This window comes from Podarcis erhardii (genome assembly GCF_964252035.2).
Source record: "Podarcis erhardii genome assembly, chromosome: W".
In the NCBI taxonomy this organism is placed as follows: Eukaryota; Metazoa; Chordata; class Lepidosauria; order Squamata; family Lacertidae; genus Podarcis; species Podarcis erhardii.
In genome coordinates this window covers 16,744,246-16,764,601 of record NC_138506.1, presented here as the reverse complement: position 1 = coordinate 16,764,601, position 20,356 = coordinate 16,744,246, and the positions used below count along the sequence as shown (strand labels likewise).

General features: G+C 42.3%; 1 protein-coding gene across 7 annotated transcripts in view; it reads left to right on the top strand.

Annotated features, from left to right (window-relative positions):
- Positions 1 to 20,356, top strand: part of LOC309333209 (far upstream element-binding protein 3-like) — a 359,184-nt gene that overhangs the window by 2,194 nt on the left and 336,634 nt on the right. For all 7 annotated transcript variants that reach the window (XM_081846616.1, XM_081846620.1, XM_081846619.1 and 4 more), the window contains exon 2: positions 19,067 to 19,172. In XM_081846616.1, the coding sequence (XP_081702742.1) occupies positions 19,067 to 19,172 (106 nt within the window). The remainder of the gene's footprint in view (positions 1 to 19,066; positions 19,173 to 20,356) is intronic.

Genomic DNA, 20,356 nt, shown 5'->3' with positions numbered 1-20,356 from the left:
TCAACCTCTTTTCTTTGGCCTTTGCCCCACCCCTGGCCGGCCATCCACTGTCCTCCCTGGCCGAGGGCGGGTAAAAGGCTGGCCAAAGCAGGTGGGAGGCACCCGCCCAGGTGAACCCCCGCTCGGTGCCGCAAACCCCGCCCACCTGTGGGGAAGGGAGGGCGGAAATTCTGGGAGCTGCGATGGGCTGGCTGGAGGCTGCTCTCCCTTGTCTCTGTTCTGTCTGATGAAGGGGCAGCTGTGATTTGTGAGGAGGACAGGCACCTGGCCATTGCCCTTTCAAATGTGCTCCCTCTCTGTCTCCCCCATCTGTCTTGGGGTGTGTGTAGGGAAGCACACTCATTTCAGCGACTGTTCAGTCTGACTAATTTAGATAGATATTCCCCCACCCCTTCCCCTTGCTCTTTGGTCCTAATAATCTTTGCCTATTGATGTAAGTGTACTTATGCAGAAAGCATATTGTTGTTAGATTAAGGAATGCAGCAGAGCCCATAAAGATCTGAGAAAGAAAAAAGTAGTTCACAGGGAAGGTGAGTTCCTTTGCTATCATGCTACTAACTTGGAGGTATGTTTTTTGTGTTGTTATTTATGTAGCACTTTACAGGGTATGAAATGCCTTTAGACACATTCTTAAGGTAATTGCCTTTTAAGAATGCAACACCTAACATTTAAATTCAGTTTTAAGGATATATATGTATAGTTAGGTGATTGAGACCTCTCCCGCAGCTGGAAGTTACGTCATTAAGCACATGTTGCAATCATCAGCTTGAGTAGCAACTTTCACTGACTGGTTTTTATCTTACTGGGAAACAGAGGAAGTGTTGCTTCCAGCCTCCCATGGATCATTAATGAGCAGCTTTCTGGGAGAATGTACATATGCAGTTAGCATGCCCAAAGTGAATGCTTATGAATGTCGAAAGTACTTTTATTTATAGCACCTCTCTTAACATTGGAAATTACTTTAAGTGTCCAAAACTGGTGTGAAACTGCTCGTAGTAACACATATATGCCGGCATCTGTAAATATTAATTATTCAAATGTTTTATGCTTTTGACCAATTAAGAATTGCTATTAAAATGTGATATTAACAATGCGTCAGTGATGTGAATTGTATTAATTCATGCATTTTGAAAAATAAAAAGAAAGTGCTGCTGAACTGGGGGGGGGGGGGGGATGGCGATTAGCCATTCTGTTTTTGTGCCTGTAACCTAGGTTCCAGGAGTCATGTGGCAAATAGCTTCTCGATCCCAGTTTCTAACACTGGTAGCCCTTTACAACACCATCTCCAGCTGTACAATATCCTCCTAGAGATAGAGCAGCTAGAGCTGTAAACAGTACAGGCATCTCCTCACTTATGCAAGGGTTACGCTCTGGGTCCCCACGTGCATAAGTGAAATCGTGTAAAGTAGGGTGCACCTTCTAAAAAGCCTCCAAACACCCTCTCTGCCACTCTCTTCAATCCATACTAAAAATACTGTATCCCAAAATATCCTCAACTAGAATTAAAGCTCTGGGACAGGTTGGAGGATGTGTTGGAAAGCTGCTGCTGCTACTGCGCTACCCTACACAGCAGCTGTTAGGTGGAGAGACTGAGCAGCATAAACAAAGTTTACAAGCCAGCTCTGGGATCCCTTGTCTGGCACAGTTCTGTAAACTGAAAACTATGGAGAGGCCTGCTCTGAATAGAGATATTGGATTCTTGTCTCATTACACATGCTAAAGCTATTTTTGGTCATCTGCATACTATCCCTTGCTTTTTCCTGTAGGACTAATTGAAGTCGTTAACCGTTGTTAACAGTCATCAACAGGTTTACCATACCCATCTCCCACTACCCTTCTAAGAAATACCCCACCCCACCCCACCCTCCCAGTATATATAAGGGTCTGGTGACTTCTGCTTCAGTGTATCTGAAGAAGTGTGTATGCACACAAAAGCTTAGACCAGAACAAACTTAGTTGGTCTATAAGGTGCTACTGGGCGGCTTCCATAAAAACCAAAAATACACTAAAATATCACAGATTAAAAACTTCCCTGAACAGGGCTGCCTTAAGATGTCTTCTGAATGTCAGGTAGTTATTTATCGCTTTGACATCTGATGGGAGGGCGTTCCACAGGGTGGGCGCCACTACCGAGAAGGCCCTCTGCCTGGTTCCCTGTAGCTTTGCTTCTCGCAATGAGGGAACCGCCAGAAGGCCCTCGGCGCTGGACCTCAGCGTCCGGGCAGAATGATGGGGGTGGAGACGCCCCTTCAGGTATACTGGGCCGAGGCCGTTTAGGGCTTTAAAGGTCAACACCAGCACTTTGAATTGTGCTCGGAAACGTACTGGCCAGTCCAACCAAGTTGATGTTGAAGAATCATTGCTTCAGCACTGGTGATCTTTGCTTCTTCTAGTACACTGGCATTAGTTTGCCTGTCTTCGCAAGTGATGAGTAATTTTTTTTTTGAGATGCCATTGCTGGAATCTTTTGAGGAGCTGGAGGTGGCGTTTATAAGTGGTCCATGTTTCACAAGCATACAGTAAGGTTGGTAGTACAATAGCTTTGTAAACAAGCATTTTGGTTTCCCTGCGAATGTCCTCAAACACTCTGCACTTCAATCAGGAGAAAGCTGCAGTCACAGAGCTCAGGCGATGCTGGATTTTGGCATCAGTGTCAGCCCTTGTGGAAAGATAACTGCCCAGGTAGGAGAAGTGATCAAAATTTTCCAACGTTACACCATTGAGTTGTATTTGTGGTGCTGCAGAGGGGTTGTTTTTTGCTTGTTGGTGGAGCACTTTGGTGGTTTGGATGTCGAGCGATAGGCCAAGCTTTTTGTAAGCTTCTGCAAAGATATTTAGGATGGTTTGAAGGTCATCCTCTGATTGTGCACACACTATGTTGTCATCAGCATACTGAAGCTCTGGAAGTTACGGTAACCTTACTCTTTGCTTTCAGTCTACTCAGATTAAAGAGCTTTCCATCTGTTCGATAAATGATTTCTACCCTGGTGGGGAGTTTCCCTTCGACAGTGTGTAGGATCATGGTGATAAATAGAGTTGGGGCAATAACACAACCCTGTTTAATACCTGATTCCACTGTGAATGGTTCACTTTGAGAGCCGTTGTTATCCACAATTGTTCCTGTCATATTATCGTGGAGGAGCTGAATGATGTTCACAAATTTATCTGGGCAGCCAATTTTCAGGACAGTCAGCGGGGCATTGTGATTTACAGTGTCAAAGGCAGGGTGGATTTGATTTAAATAAAATCGATTTAAATCACAATTTAAATCACTAGCCAGTAAGACTTGATTTAAATCTTTTTTTTTTTTTACAGAAAGACTCATTCGTGCTGGTATAATCTTAATATTCACAATCAGATGAAAGTTTCATTTTTGGAATAATAAAATTTCAGAGTAGTTTTTACAGTTATATCAAAAATTACTGATTTGGTTATACCAGGCATAGGCAAACTCGGCCCTCCAGATGTTTTGGGACTACAACTCATCCCTAGCTAACAGGACCAGTGGTCAGGGATGATGGGAACTGTAGTCTCAAAACATCTGGAGGGCCGAGTTTGCCTATGCCTGGGTTATACTATTAGAAATACATAGACAGTTAACTTAATAAACCTCACAATAATTTCATAATTAACTGTTTATAGGGGCTATATCTCCCAGCAGCCCTGGCTTGGGAGAGGCTGGTCTTCCTTTTCTAGAGGGGAGGGGGGAGGAGGAGAAATACAGTTGGTAGGCCTAGGCTGGAACAGGCTTGCAGAAAGAACAGGCCAAGGAGAAGCAGGCTGGTGGAAAGCTGGAAAAGGGGAACCAAGAACTGGAGCAGAGAACTTCAGGGATTCCTGATGCAGGACTGAAGTTCCAGGTAGAGACTTTATAGTTTGGACAATGTTAGGCGAGCCCTGGGAAGTAGGGCCTGGAACCAGTGAACTCTTTTATTAGTTGACTGGCAAGCACTTCAAGGTCTCGCCAGGGACTTATAGATCCCAGTTACTGTTTCCACTCACCCCCCCACCCTTTGGATTTGCTTCTACATTCAGGTGCCTATTCTGTACAGTTAAGTTAGCGCAGTTGTTTGAACCCAGTGGGATTGGGAAGAGGTTGCCAGCCCTGAAGTGCCTTCAGCATTTGCCTCAAGTCTGAGTTGCACAGACACGCAACTGACTTGCACAATTATTATGCAAATATTCCAAACTTGTGGATTATTCTGCTCACAAGGTTGCATTTTCATTTTTTACTGCTTCATGCTTAGCTACTTGTGCAGATCTATTCTACTCCAAACAATCTATTCATTGAACCTCTTGGAACTTAGCATTTGGTAAGGGGTTGATTCTGTGTATATAAATTTGCAAAGGAATGATGGGATTAAGGTTTTTTCCTCAACTCTGTGTGTTTATTTTATAACATTTTTCCTGTGAAGAAAAGGCATGTTATCTCTGTAGACACAAATTCACACTTTTGAGAACTGCAAAAGCAAGCATCTGTGTTTATATCTTCTCATTAGAAAAACTGTCCCAAATAATCTTACAGAAACTTCTGGAAGATCATGACATTGTGAATGGATTAATGGAATTCATTTACCAAAAAAATTAAACATTGCATATAAACCTCATGCTACATAATTAAAAACAAATCCTTATTTCCTGATGAATAGCTTTTGAACTATAACGTAACTTAAATAGAAAACTATCTTTAGAAAGATTTTTCCTCCAAATTTTTTTTTAAAAAAACCCCAATTTAAATAAAAACAATCCAATTTTAAAAAATAAATCTGATTTTATATTTTTTAAAAAATATCATTGATTTTTATCCACCCTGGTCGAAGGCCTTAGTCAGGTCAATAAATGCCATATACAGGGGTTGATTTTGCTCTCTGCATTTGAAGCTGTCAAGCGGTGAAAATCATGTCCACTGTCCCCCTAGAAGGCCGAAAACCATTTTGGGATTCAGGAAGGGTCACCTTGGATATTGTAAGGGTCACCTTGGATATTCCATTAGGAAGAACTTCCTGATAGTAAGAGCTGTTCGACAGTGGAATTTGCTGCCAAGGAGTGTGGTGGAGTCTCCTTCTTTGGAGGTCTTTAAACAGAGGCTTGACAACCATATGTCAGGAGTGCTCTGATGGTGTTTCCTGCTTGGCAGGGGGTTGGACTCGATGGCCCTTGTGGTCTCTTCCAACTCTATGATTCTATGATTGACTCTGCATGGGAATATTCTGCAAGAGTAAAAATTAAGGAAAAAAAGATTTGAATTTTTACATACTAAAGAAATCGTGTGGGAGAAGGATTGTGTGAGAGGTGAGTGCTGCCAAAGCCAGCATAGATAAAACTCCAGGCTTGCCGCCAGTTTCTGTCTTTTAGATTTATTTACAAAGTTCAAAAAGGTTTCCAGAGCTTCAAAGCATGTCCGTCTTTGTCTGATTAGATGCCTTGAATGGCTTTTTCTTACTCCTCCTTCCCCAGCAGGCTAATCGGTGGAAACCCCGCCTCTTATTTCCTCTGTTCAAAATATAGCTAGTTCCGGGCTGAGCATCCCCCCTCCCTGCCTCTTTATAAGTGCTGGTCTCTATAAGTGCTGGTCTCCCCCCTTGGCTCTTTTGCCCCTTGCACTTCCCTGACAGATTGTATTTTGGATTTGACTTAGTAATCAAGAGGACTTTAAATACAGTGGTTTTATGAGCCCCCCCTCACTTTGAGTTGGGGACTGAGATCTTCCTGATACTGACTTCGAGTGGAATGTCTCTTTTTAATTCATTTTGTTATATGCTGTGGTCAGCTAGCTAGTTACAGACTCTGCTGACTTTTATTCATTTTTGCACTCTGAAAAGAGGACACTAAAAAACGAATTTACCGTATTTTTCGCCCTATAGGATGCACTTTTTCCCCTCCAAAAATGAAGGGGAAATGTGTGTGCGTCCTATGGGGCGAATGCAGGCTTTCGCTGAAGCCTGGAGAGCGAGGGGGTCGGTGCGCACCGACCCCTCTCGCTCTCCAGGCTTCAGGAAGCTATCCGCTAGCCGTGGGAGACCCAGCTTTCCCAGGGCTGGCGGAGAGCTTGCCTGTACCCAGAAGCTTGGGGCGCGCTGACCTCCGCACGCCCCAAGCTTCGGGATTAGCGCAGCGCTCCGCTAGCCATGGGAGAGCCGCGCGAAGTCGTGCGGCTTTCCCAAGGCTAGCGGAGACCTTGCCAGCAGTCAAAAGCTTGGGGCACGCTGAGCTCCGCACACCCCAAGCTTCGGGATTAGCGCAGAGCACCTGGGGGGAAAATAATTTTTTCTCCTTTATTCCCCCCCCCCCCCAAAAAAAAACTAGGTGCGTCCTATGGAGCGAAAAATACGGTAACCTTATACAAAAAAAAAAAAACAAAACACAACCCAAACAATTTTAAGAGCAAGGTGAAACCTGCGTGCTTGGACTTGACATTTTATTTTTGGCGAGTGTGCTATATCCTCTGTCATGAACGCATCTGCCCAAAGTAGAGAAACACAGCATGAGTTAGGAAGCAGTCAGACAGCTAGGAGCAGTCTCCCTTCCCTTCATCTGCACCAGAACGGAATCTAGATAAGGAGTTAGCAGGGAGTGGGAGGGAGAGAAGTCAGGTATCATTCATCACGAAACAGGAAAAAGGTGAAGATAAGGACGTTTTCTATGAGTTCTGGGTGTGGTTTTCCAGGCTAATTAGGAACAGCTGGTGATGTGTATAAAGAGAGAAGTTGGATATTCTGCAGAACCAGGAAGCACTCATCAGAAGGGTCAACTGACTCCTAAGGCATGGACGCTTCGTTAGATGTCAGAGGCTAATTGTATTGCAATAAATCTTCAAGCTAATTACGACTTGCGTGCTGTGTTATCAAGACTGTAGCCTGGGCTCCTGTTATCCTCCATCTCGTCTGATTTTTTGTTTATTGTATTGGAAACTGATTAAGGGGGGGGGAACAATCAATCTTGGAAAGTGAAGGGAGCTGCTTGGAAAGATTCTAGGATTAGACTTTGGAAGCAGTCAAAGAGGATAATCTTTCTTTTGTTTCTGGTACTTTTCTTCTTCCAATTTGCGCTCCTCCATTCTCTCCCCCCCCCCCACACCGCCTTCATGAAACTTCATAAGGAAGCCAAAAGTTACAGGATTTATTTCGTATTTTTATTTCCTTTTTTTACTTATGATTAGAATACTCACTGTGAGGGATTAAAAAAGGCTTCAAATAGACAACAAAAATATTATATTGAAGGAAATACTGACGTGACTACTTAAAGAAGTATCTAAGTTCTTGGTCCATATACAGTGGTACCTCGGGTTAAGAACTTAATTCGTTCTGGAGGTCCATTCTTATCCTGAAACTGTTCTTAACCTGAGGTACCACTTTAGCTAATGGGGCCTCCCACTGCCGCTGTGCCACCACCACACAATTTCTGTTCTCATCCTGAAGCAAAGTTCTTAACCCGAGGTACTATTTCTGGGTTAGCGGAGTCTGTAACTGGAAGCGTCTGTAACCCGAGGTACCACTATATATGGGAATTTCCGGAAGGTATTTCTTTCACAAACAAAGGGAAGAAGCACAGATGTAGAAATATAGGTGAGGCAGAAAAATTCTGGAGAAAGTACAAAAAGCAACTAGGAGGGAAAATGCTTATGATAGCAGGAGAAGAGAGCAAGGTGGTGGTAGAGAATAAAGAAGAAAAGCAAGAAAAGGTAAAAGAACAAGACTCGTAAATAGACTTAGCAGAATATTAATGACATTTGAAAAGAATTTCAGGATAGATTTGAAAATTATAACATGGAATGTAAATGGACTAAACAACAAAGTAAAAAGAAAGGAGATAGAACATGTTTTAACATAGAAGAGTCTTGATAAACAAAAGATTGGGAATGGACTTTATTGCATCATATAAAACAAAAAAAGGGTAGTAATTTATGCAAAAGCCAAGTATGATCTGAAATTATTATTCCACAATGAGAATGATAGCAATCCAGATAATGTCACAAGGTGAGAAATTAGTAGTAGTTGGAAGTTATGTACCAAATGAGAGAAAGTTGGAATTTTATAAAACATTAGAAGCAAAAATGTTTGAATTCATGGACAAGAAGATAATATTACTTGAAGATATTAATGGGATAGTCTCCCTAGAAATGGACAGGACAATAAGGAAAACTGAAACTAAGGAAGGGAGACTACCTGTAACTTTTTTTTTAAATGGTGGAAATCTTTAACTTGATTGACATTTGGAGATTTAAACACCCACTGGACAAAGAATTCACTTTTTTTCTCAGAACCAAATCAGTCTGCTGGATGAATTGACTCAACATAGATATCCAGTTATTTGTCATTGAGGACGAAGAAAGCAGACATACAGCTTAGGACACTTTCGGACCACAATCCAGTCTTTCTGGAATTGAGGGGAAAAGGGAAGACTCCACAAAGGTGGAAGTTAAATGAAGGAATTTGGGATAATACAAGCACCTCGCAGAAAGCTCAAAAAACTTTAAGAGATTTCTTTGAATTAAATCTAAATCAGGGAACGGATTTGAATGTGGTATGAGATACAAGTAAGGCAGTAATGTGAGGGGTTTTTTTTATATATACAACAGAATGCCCTTCAGAAAAAGATTAGAGAAGGGGGGGGCAGGAGCTGCTGGATGAATTGATTAAAAATGAAAAAGTACTGTTTAAAAAACCCAGAATCCATAACAACAAAATATTAAAATGTTACTGTCAGGGGCTCAGGAGCAGAGGCACAGGGAAGATGGGAAATGGAGAGCGAGGGCGAGGAATCAGAGGGCAGTGTAGGAGGAGACAGTGGTCCGAGGGATTCCATAAGCCTCTCCAGCGAATCGGAAGATTCACAGAAGGGAGCGCCAGTGGCCAGGGGTAGGGGGGTCCCAAGGGGAACGCCCCAGGAGCAAGGGGGGAGCAGGGACTCCCAGAGTAGTAGTTGGAGATCAGGACCAGCTTCCCCACCAGAGCAGAGTGGGGGGGAAGGGTCCCAGGCATCAGGACCAGTACTTCCCCCACCATGGAGAGAAGACGAGGCAGAGCTGACCACGCCTTCCTCGGAGAGTCGTACAACGGAGGGGAGGTCAGATCCGGCCAGTGTCACGGAAGAGGGAAGCAGTGATAGAAGCAGTGTAACGGTTAGGAGAAAGGTCACTGGGTTGGCGCGAGAAGCAAGTTCAAATGTACAGGAGCGCGGGACAGCAGAGAGTGAGGATTGGGAACCGGGTCCTAAAGCACGCCGGAGGCAAGGGGAGGAACTAAGCGACTCAGCGTCGGAAGAGTCCAGGAAGGGCAATGCCCCAGAGGGCAGGAGGACCCAGAGGAGGAGAGAGCAGCGAAGAAGGTGGAGCAGGGCTAGGATCTTAAACTGGTGCGGAAGGGGAAGTGATTCAGATAGGACTTCGCCGATCTAGAGTCTAGACGTAGGGTTGCACGCTCTGGCTTTAAAATGGAAACTATACTTCAATAAAGACTTTTGTACATAATATCAGCCTGGCGTTGGTCCTCTTTGAGCTGGGACCTAGAGGCAGCCCTGACAGTTACAAACACCATTCTCAATGTTGGTGAATCAAGAAATTGAATGGGAAATAAAGTTGTTAAGATAGAAAATTTTTGAATTTGCTAATATGCTGGGGAAATTTTTGGCATGGCAGCTAAAGAAAAAACAGAGCACAAATTTAATAAATAAACTGAAAGTAGAAGGAAAAGTAGTAGACAATCCAAACAACATAATACTTGTTGGAAATGTAAAGAAAAGGAAGGCACCTTTTACCATATGTGGTGGAATTGTAAAGTAATAAAGGAATTCTGGTAAATAATATACAATGAACTGAAACAAGCTTTAAAATAACGTATGCACACCTTTTTTGGCCAGATTATGTTGCAAAAATTAGGGTGCACAGTAGATTTGATGACTCATTTATATTTGCCAGCAAATACTTTTTTGGTTTCAAGGTTCTGAAAATTGAGGTGCGCATTAGATTCAAAGGTGCAATAGAATCACATAAATACAGTATATTAAATATATTAATGTTGAAAATATACAAAATGATGACTAGACGTTCCATTGTGCCTGTAACCTAGGTTTAAGGGGTCATTTGGTGAATAGCTTACATATCTGAGTTTCTAACTGATTTTAACACTGCATTTGTAAAAATGTGTTTAGCTCCTGTTACTTTTTTTTTGAGAGAGAAAGATCTTAATCCCCCACCCCCATGTGTTTTGGTATTAGGAGATGGTCAGGGTTTGTCATCTATAAGCTTGATATTGGGATGGAGCAGTTATGTGATGTGTCATGTAGGCCTGGGCGATGTATTGATACATCGCCCAAGACTGATATGAGGGCCAGAGCGCGCTGGCAGCTTCACCTGGCGTTAATCAACCAAGTGGCAGAGGGACTGAGGAGCGGTGGCTGCTTCACCGGGTGAAGCTGCCAGCATGCTCTGGCCCTCATACCGCAGAGGAACCGCACAGGCAGGCAGTTTCTTTAAACTGCTCTGCTGAGGGGCGTGTAGCTGCTGCACCCCAGCAGTTTAACAAAGCCCCTACTCTGACTTGTGCGAGTTGGAGGGTGGGGATTTGATCAACTGAGAAATGGGCTTCGTTAAATCCCAGCTTCTCAGCTGATCAATCTCTCCCCTTCGGGGTGGGCTACCTCTTTTTCCTGGGTGGTGGCTGCTGAGGCGTTTGCGCAAATGGAGTGTTTGTGGGCCTGCCTCCATTGCCTTGATATGGGCAGGCACTGGAGGAGGCGATGGCTGTGGAAGAGGCAGAAGCTGCTCATGGAACACTAATTGTCTCCGTGGCTGGCAACTGCCTTCTTCCTCCCCGCCTCCTTTCCGACATCGTAATATACCACCATATTGCAATGTTTAGCTGGTGGTGTATTATGATATTGGAAAGCAGATATCACCCAGCCCTAGTGTCATGCCTGTTTTGGTCAGCAGAGACTTCCAGAATGGCGGAAAGCTAGGATTTTACATAAAGTTCATATGGTGTGTGTGTGGTGGGGTGTTTCCCTACATGGACAAAAAACTGTGACAGGGTTATTAAACAAACAGGAATGTGGTCACTTGCCCTTCTGTGCACCAATCCGGAATCAGCCTTGATAGAAACATATCTGATACAGGGCTCAGGGCCATACTACTCCCATAGCCCCTCCTTTGGACCTTCCCTGCTGCGACACATCCTCTGGGTGGAACCCTGCAGCCCCCACAGCTGCTGTGGCTCGTACACCTGCCATGTGGAGGAGACCTTCAGCTGTCCAAGACTGAGCTGTGTGCTGGACCGTGGTCCTGTGTGCTCCTGAGGCATCTCTGGGACATGGGCCTGGGAAGTTCTCTCAGTCTAATGCTCAACTGTTAACAGAATCCAGTAATGGCCCCCCTCTAAATAAATTGGCCAACAAAATGGGTGTGAGCAGTGGGAGGGTGTGTATGGTGCAAGGACCCCGGAAGGGTGCAACTTGTTGTGTTGTCCTTTTGTAAATAATTTTTATTAATTTTTCATTAATAACACTCAGAATATCAAATCTTGCCACATCATAATCCAAATAAAGCCAATTATACATTCCAAATTTTATATTTTAAAAAGACTTCCCATGTTCTGGCTGGTCAGGAGAAAATGTTTTATTTCTTGTTCCTGGTTTTTCTCTCTTGTTTATTCCCAATATCATAGCTCTGATCATAATCCTTTATCTTAACAGCCACTGGTGTGAGACTTTCAATCGTATTTAGCAAATCTATGTGAAAGAGGAATTTTGTTCTACCTGTTGTTGTCCGTCAATTATTTTTGGCACAGTCCCCCTCAGAGGCCCCTTTTTCATTCCACAGCATAAAACACAGCAATCCTTCAAGTCTTGTAATGAACTGAAGTTTTCCCAATCTGAATAGGGGTCTTCCGTAGGAGACAGTACCATAAGGTATATTTCAAAGTTAGTAAGTGTTTGTTTGTTTTTTTTTAAAGTAATTTTTATTAATTTTACAACATAAACAAAAAACAAACAAACATAACACGACTTCCCCAAACCTCCCCTTCACTGCATCCTTATTTTAAATTTTTTTAGCAATCCTTCATCCCTTTTTATATTTAATTCTCTTTAAAGCTTTTTTTCTTTCTTTCTAGATTTCAATTTTTACAGCTATAATTCTTTATATCCAATCCCTTGACATCTTAACATTCCGAAATTTTGCAACAATTTTTAAGATAGATTTTGAATTTTTTCCAGTCTTCTTCCACTGTCTCTCTCTTCTGGTCACGGATTCTGCCGGTCATCTCTGCCAGTCCCATGAATTCAGTCACCTTGGTCTGCCATTCTTCCAGAGTAGGTACTTCTTTAGTCTTCCAATACTTCGCTAAAAGAATTCTTGCTGCTGTTGTTGCGTACATAAAGAATGTTCTATCTTTCTTTGGAACCGTTTGGCCCACCATGCCCAAGAGAAAAGCCTCTGGTTTCTTTATAAATGTCCACTTAAGGACTTTCTTAATTTCATTATAGATCATTTCCCAGTAGGCCTTAATCTTCGGGCAGGTCCACCAAAGATGATAAAAAGTTCCTTCGCATTCATTACACTTCCAGCAATTGTTATTGGGCAAATGATATATCTTTGCAAGCTTGACTGGGGTCATGTACCACCTATAGATCATTTTCATTATATTCTCTTTCAAGGCACTACATGCCGTAAATTTAATACCTGTGGTCCATAACTGCTCCCAGTCAGCAAACATGATATCATGACCAACATCTTGTGCCCACTTAATCATAGCTGATTTAACCGTTTCATCCTGTGTGTTCCATTTTAGCAGCAAATTATACATTCTAGACAAATTCTTAGTATTGGGTTCTAGCAATTCTGTTTCTAACTTTGACCTCTCCTTCTGGAATCCTAGTTTCCTGTCCTGCTTAAATGTCTCATTAATCTGGTAATAATGTAACCAGTCTCGGACTTTAGGTTTCAATTTCTCAAAACTCTGTAGTTTCAGGTTTTCACCATCATATTCTATAATTTCACAATATTTTGGCCAATCTGAATCCATGTTCAGTCTTTTTACCGCCTTGGCTTCCATTGGTGATAACCACCTGGGGGTTTTACTCTCTAACAAATCTTTATATCTATTCCATACATTATACAGTGCTTTCCTAACAATATGGTTTTTAAAGTTTCTATGTACCTTTACCTTGTCATACCATAGATATGCATGCCAACCAAAGTTGTTATCATAACCTTCCAGGTCCAGAATATCTGTATTCTCAAGAAGTAGCCATGGTTTCAGCCAGCAGAAAGCTGCTGCTTCATAGTAGAGTTTTAAGTCCGGCAGGGCAAAGCCCCCTCTATCCTTTGCATTGGTCAGAATCTTAAATTTTATTCTGGGTTTTTTGCCCTGCCAGACAAATTTAGATATATCTTTCTGCCACTTCTTGAAACAATCCATCTTGTCTAAAATTTGCAATGTCTGGAACAGAAATAACAATCTCGGCAGTACATTCATCTTGATAACAGCAATTCGGCCTAACAAGGAAAGTCTCAGCCTAGACCATATATCGAAATCTTTCTTCACTTCCAACCAACATTTCTCATAATTATCTTTAAATAAATTCAGATTCTTAGATGTTAAATTCACCCCCAGATATTTTACTCTTTTTGCAATTTCCAAACCGGTTTCTCTTTGAAAGCTATCTTTTTCCCCCATCGTTAGATTTTTCTCCAAGACTTTTGTCTTATGTTTATTTAATTTAAAACCTGCTACTTGACCAAATATTTCAATCAGTTCCAAAACTCTTTTTGTACTGGCTTCTGGCTGTTGTAGTGTCAAAACTAGATCATCTGCAAATGCTCTTAACTTATATTGTTTAGTTCCGACCTGTATTCCTTTAACCATCTGGTCCCTTCTAATCATATTCAGGAAAACCTCCAGAACCGATATAAACAATAGGGGGGATATTGGGCATCCCTGTCGTGTCCCTTTCTCTATTGGAATCTCGTCCATAACCATACCATTTACAATTAGTTTAGCCTTTTGCTCAGAATATATTGCACCTATACCATTTTCAAAATTTTTGCCTACCCCCATCCCTTGGAGATTCCTCTTCATAAAACTCCAACAAATGTTGTCAAAGGCTTTCTCTGCGTCCACAAAAATCAGAACAGCCTTTCTATTTATGTCAGTTTCCAAAAGTTCTAAAATGTCTATAATGTTCCTCACATTGTCTGACAATTGTCTACCTGGTAGAAAGCCTGTTTGGTCCCCGTGAATCTCCTCCAACAAAACTTTTTAAAATCTTTTTGCTAAAATGTCTGCAAAAATTTTATAATCCACATTCAAAAGTGATATAGGGTGGTAGTTCTTAACTTGATGTTTCTCAATTTCTGTCTTCGGTATAAGTGAGATGAATGCTTCCTTCCACGATTCGGGAGCCTTTTTCCCCTCCAAGATTTGGTTGCAAACTTCTTTCAATGGTTGTACTAGCCATTCCTTCAGTGCTTTATAGTATTTCGCAGTTAATCCGTCTGGTCCTGGTGATTTCCCTAGTTGCATAACCTGGATGGCACTCTCTATTTCTTGGTCTGTAATTTTTTCATTCAAACTCCTTCTGTTTTTTTCCGAAATTTTTAGTAGGCCGTATTTTTCAATAAATTCTTCTATCTGTTGTTCATTTTTTGGCCCTTGTTTGTACAGTTTCTTAAAAAAGCTTTGAAAGCAGTTACTTATCTCATTTGGTATATTAATAAACTTCCCATCTACTTCGAGTGATGTCACCGTATTTAGCTTTTGTCTCTTTTTCAATTGCCATGATAGTAGCTTCCCACATTTATCTGCTGACTCAAAGGTCTTTTGCTTCATTTGTTTTATTTTCCATTCTATTTCCTGGTTCATCAGTTCCATATATTGTGTTTGATAAAACTTTATTTCTCTTAAAATCTCATGTGAATTAGGCTTAGATCTCAGTTTCTTCTCCCCTTCTTTTATTAGGTTCCAAATTTTCTCTTTCCTCTCATTCTGTTTTTTCCTCTTTATTGAATTCTGTTGTATTAGGAAGCCGCGCATCACGGCTTTGCTTGCGTCCCAAATTACTCTTTTTTCGACATCTGATCTCAGGTTTATCTCGAAGTAGTCTTTAAGTGTCTTTTGGGCCTTTTTACAAATTTCTTCATCTCCAAAAAGAGTATCATTCATTCTCCATCTAAAGGTTCCAGCTGTTGTCAGTTTCATTTCCATCTTCACGGCATTATGGTCGGAACAGGTTTTTGGGCAAATTTCTGTTTTTTTAACCCTTGATGCCAAATTACTAGAAATCCAAATTTGGTCGATTCTAGTCCATGTCATTTTTGCTTCAGAGAAAAAGGTCCCTTCCCTTTCCAGAGGGTTCCTAGTTCTCCAAATGTCAATCAGGTCCATAGTGTCAGTTAGTTCAAAAAAAGTCTTTGATAGTCTTCCATCATTAGATATTACTTGTCTTTGGGCCTTGTCCATGTTTGTGGAAACAACTCCATTCATATCGCCCATCATTATAATTTTGAAATCCAAAAAGTCCATTAAAGTCTCATGCAACTTCTTGAAGAATTCAGCCTTCCCCTCATTTGGTGCATAAACTCCAACAATCAAAATCTTTTCTCCATGAGTTTGAATTTCCACTGCCAGGTATCTTCCTTGGTCATCCTTAAAGATCATTTTTGGCTCGAGTTTTTCCTTAACATAAATCACTACTCCTCTTTTCTTGACTTTGTCTGATGAGATAAATTCTATTCCTAATCTCTTATTTGTTAAAAGTTTTCTGTGTGTCCTGGCAATGTGGGTTTCTTGTAAACAGATTACATCTAAATGTTCTTTCTTTAAAATATGAAACACTTGACCCCTTTTTCGGGGATGGTTTAAACCATTACAATTCCAGCTCAGGAGTTGCAGAGACATTTTTGTTACTGGGTACCTCTTCCACCGACTGCACCCAGCTGTTGTTCCTCCTCGGTCGGTGCTTGGTTCAATCCAAATGATAAGTTTGAAATGTCCGGTATTTCCCTCTCACTAACAGTTCCTTTCTGGAGATCCTCTAGGTTTCTTTCCAGAAAAAGTTCTTTATCCTGATTTGTTTTTATTTTAATTTTCTTCCCTTTATAATTGAAGGACAGCCCTTGTGGGAATTCCCATCTGAATGGGATATTGTTCTGTTTGAGTAAATCCACTAATTCTTTAAATTGAGTTCTAACCTCCAAAAAGTGTTTAGGAATATCCTTGAAGATCTGTATCTGAGAATTTTTGATGACCAAGGCCTTCTGGAAATGTAAGTTCAATATTTTATCTCTTTGTTCCTTTGATCTCAGGGTGATTAAACAATCTCTTGGCTTCTTGCCTTGCTTCCTGCCGATCCGAAAGGCTGTAGTTATTACAAATTCATCTTCCTCTCCATCTAGCTCGTCATTCCAGAAGTCTTGAAATTTGTCTGTAAGGAATTCCCCAAGCTTGTCCTCTTCCTCTTCTGGTACCAATCTCAGTTTCAGGTTCTTACTTTTCCTTTCCAATTCCAATAGGGCTAGAGCTGCATCATGTTCATGCACTTTTTTTGCAATTGGCGCAAATTTTCCCTTGGTTTCTTCAGCAGTGGTCCTGGCACTCTCGGCTATTTTCCTTGTTTCCGTAGTCTCTTGAATTAAACGGTTGATAGAATCTGTATTAGACGATATTGTCGTTGTGTTCAAGTCTAGTCTTGTTGTCAGCTCCGTCAGTTTCTTAGAGTTCTCTGTAGACTGTTTAGTAAGCTCTGCAGACTGCTTAGTAAGTACTTCTAAAGATTGATTTATTCTGAGCAGAGCCTGTGTCATTGAATCCATTGATGCTGCTGTTGTTTTCTCTTGTGCAGCTGCTGCTCCTGATATAGAACCTCTTTTAGCTTGTTTTTGAGCCTGCTTTGTTTTACTTCTTGTTGAAATTTCTTCCTGCGGGTTGCTCATAACTCAAGGTCATTCACACAGGAAAGTTGCAAGTGGAAAATCCCGCTGAGTACACCGTAATGCAACTGAAGCCCTCTAGAGGGAGAAATTGTATCCAAGTAGAGATAACAGCTACAAAGAAACGGCAAGTTCCAAAGGCACAAGTCCAACCAAAAGTCTCTACTTTGTAGCACTTTATAGTATCAAAACTGTAATCCACCAAAGTCCCGTTAAAATGTTTCAAATAAGCCTTATTTAGTAACCGCTATCTTTTGACAGTTCATTTGACAGTTCCTTTTCTAGGCAATCACTGCTCCGGCAGCCTGGCCAGAAATGTCGGCAGCAGAGGCTCCCCGTTTGTTATCTTTCTTTCTTTTACAGGTTAAATTAATTCTATTTCCCCCCCCCTTCCCCTGCTCTATAGGGGGGGGGATCCTTTCGATGTCTGGTCTGGTAAAGTTCAAAATAATTTCCCTTTTAAATACAGCTCAGTCTTTTTATTGCTTCGTTACTCATGCAGATCCGGGAGGTTGACTTCCTTAATTTTATCTCCCGTTTTCAGCCAAATCTTCTAGATTTTAAGAGTCCCGTTTCTTTAATTTCCGTTCTTACTCACGGGTGTTGTTGTTGCCAATCGTTAATTTCAGAAAGGAATCGGCGCTCTCCGTCAATGGCGACGCGGCTTCACTCCGTAAGCTGGGTAGCGATCCTCAGCACCGCGCTCACCCCGATGCCGCTCCGGAGCCTTTAAAAAGGCTCTTTTACGATACCGGGGGGCGCAAAGGTGCCCACCGAATCTCCTTGCTCACAGGCTTCAGCGCCTGTGATTTTAGGGGTCCCCCGCTTGCCGTAGCGGGTAAGACCCGAACTTACAGAGCAGTCCTGCCTCGGAGCTCGAGGCTAGGACCGCCATTGAACGCTGGCGCCGACCGGAAGTCCCACAGTTAGTAAGTGTTTGGTTCCTCTACAATCCAAGCTTTGCTCCACTTGGGCCTTGGGGAAAGCTTACAGTGATCAAAGATTCACCTTCACTTTTATATTAATCCATATACGACGAGAGTCCATGCAAGCAGATGTAGTTTCCTGTGTGAAATATTCCCTGGTTGTAATCCATTGGTTGTCTTCAGCCCCCATAGAGGGGCCCCTTTTTTCTAATGTGCCATCATTTACGCCATTTTACCATCCCAAGCCAAAAGCATATCTAATCATGTCTTTGGACAAAGTCCCTTCATATCTTCTAACAAGCTGATACCTTGTCAGTTCTAAATAGAGCCCTCCACAAAGGACTGTGCCATAAAGCACCAAATTCTCAAAGTTTTTGTAAAATTCCTCTTGCATTCTGTTTAATTAATTAAATCTTTCTTAGTGAGGTTTGCCAGATCATGAAATAGCAAGTATAAAAGAGAAACGGACACTCACTTCACATATACCATAGCAAGACGACGAAAGTCCTTTCCAGATCAAAACCTTGGCACTCAGTGACTGATTTGTTTAACAGGTCATTTTTTGTCTCCTCCTTTCCAGAACATGCCTGTTTTCAAGTCGGAATTCAAATATTTGATGAAAAACAGGAATACTCCCGCTCATGGCGATGGCATTGGAGAGTTTCCAATTCGTGCAATGCTAAGCACCCAGCATCCCTGCCCCCTCATTCCATTGTAGCGAGCGGCAGTTATTGGACAACCCCTGGCTCCCGTCCCCCCCAGCCCTGGGGGTGTTGGCAGGGATAATTACCCCCAAACTACCTGATTAATTGCACAACTGGGGTTCGGTGCCATGGGAAAGCTGCTAAACGCCATGGTGGTCACACCGGAAGTCAACTTGTTGTGTTGGCCTAGTTGGCAAGAGCTGGACTGTCCACTCCCATGGGTTTTCCTCACAGGAATGAGTGGCATCTGCATAATGATGTGGTGGGAAGCAAGCCCACAGAGGTGGGTGCTAAATCTGTACTGTGCCTCCTGGAGTCTGTCTCTTGGTTGTGCTGCATAGTGTGTCTCTTGGTCATGCTCTAGTTTGATAAAATGTTGACAACTTTTTTGGGGGGGGGGAATTAGTGCTAGAAAAGCTGTTTCTTGCTATCCAGTTACATAAGCAGTACTAGTTTTGCTAATACTGTTCCAAAATTATTTTATTTTTAATTTTATTTTATTTTCTCTACAGCAAATGGCTGCTAAAATTGGAGAGATTCCTCACTTGAATAATTCCACACCACTTGTGGACCCTTCAGTGTATGGTTATGGAGTAAAACGGCCACTGGATGAGAGAAGTAAGTCCCCTCAGTTTTCTTCTGTTTCCCCACCCCTTTTGTTCCTTATTTGTCAGGTGGGCAGCATGATGTCTGCCATCTTACCAGACCACTGACTGCAAAGAAATAGTGTAGTATTGGAATGCCAAATGTGGTTATGAAAATAATCTCTTATCTAGTGACTGTGTCGGGGCACTCCCTTGTTCTTTTCCTCAGTTTAACTCTACAATTCTATGATTCAAAAATCAAAACCATGGTGGTTGAATAGCAGTGATAAAAACTTTGTGCCCCACTGTTTTTGGGGGACAGGGGGCGGGCAGGTGTGGAGGACTCCCTGGTCCTGAATGGGGTAACTGTGCCCCTGAAGGACCAGGTGTGCAGCCTGGGAGTCATTTTGGGCTCACAGCTGTCCATGGAGGCGCAGGTCAATTCTGTGTCCAGGGCAGCTGTCTACCAGCTCCTTCTGGTATGCTGGCTGAGACCCTATCTGCCCGCAGACTGTCTCGCCAGAGTGGTGGATGCTCTGGTTATCTCTCGCTTGGACTATTGCAATGCTCTCTATGTGGGGCTACCTTTGAAGGTGACCTGGAAACTGCAGTTAATCTAGAATGTGGCAGCTAGACTGGTGACTGGGAGTGCCTGCCGAGACCATATAACACTGGTCCTGAAAGACCTACATTGGCTCCCAGTACGTTTCCGAGCACAATTCAAAGTGTTGGTGCTGACCTTTAAAGCCCTAAATGGCCTCAGCCCAGTATACCTGAAGGAGCATCTCCACCCCCATCATTCAGCCCGGACACTGAGGTCCTCCTCTGAGAGTCTTCTGCTGGTTCCATCACTGTGAGAAGCAAAGTTACAGGGAACCAGGCAAAAGGCCTTCTCGGTAGTGGCACCCTCCCTTTGGAACACCATCCCTTCAGATGTCAAGGAGGTAAAGAACTACATAGCTTTTAGAAGACACCTGAAGGTAGCCCTGTATTGGGAAGTTTTTAATGTTTGATATTTTACTATGTTTTATATATGCTGTAATCTGCTCAGAGTGGCTGGGGAAACCCAGCCAGATGGGCTGGGTATAAATAAAATAATAATAATAATTTTGAATGTCTGTCAGAAAACAAGTAGGTTTTTGTGACACTGATAAGGCCAGATTAAATGGTCCCTTTATTAGAGGAAAGTTGAGGGTCAGTTGAAGCCTATCTTTGACT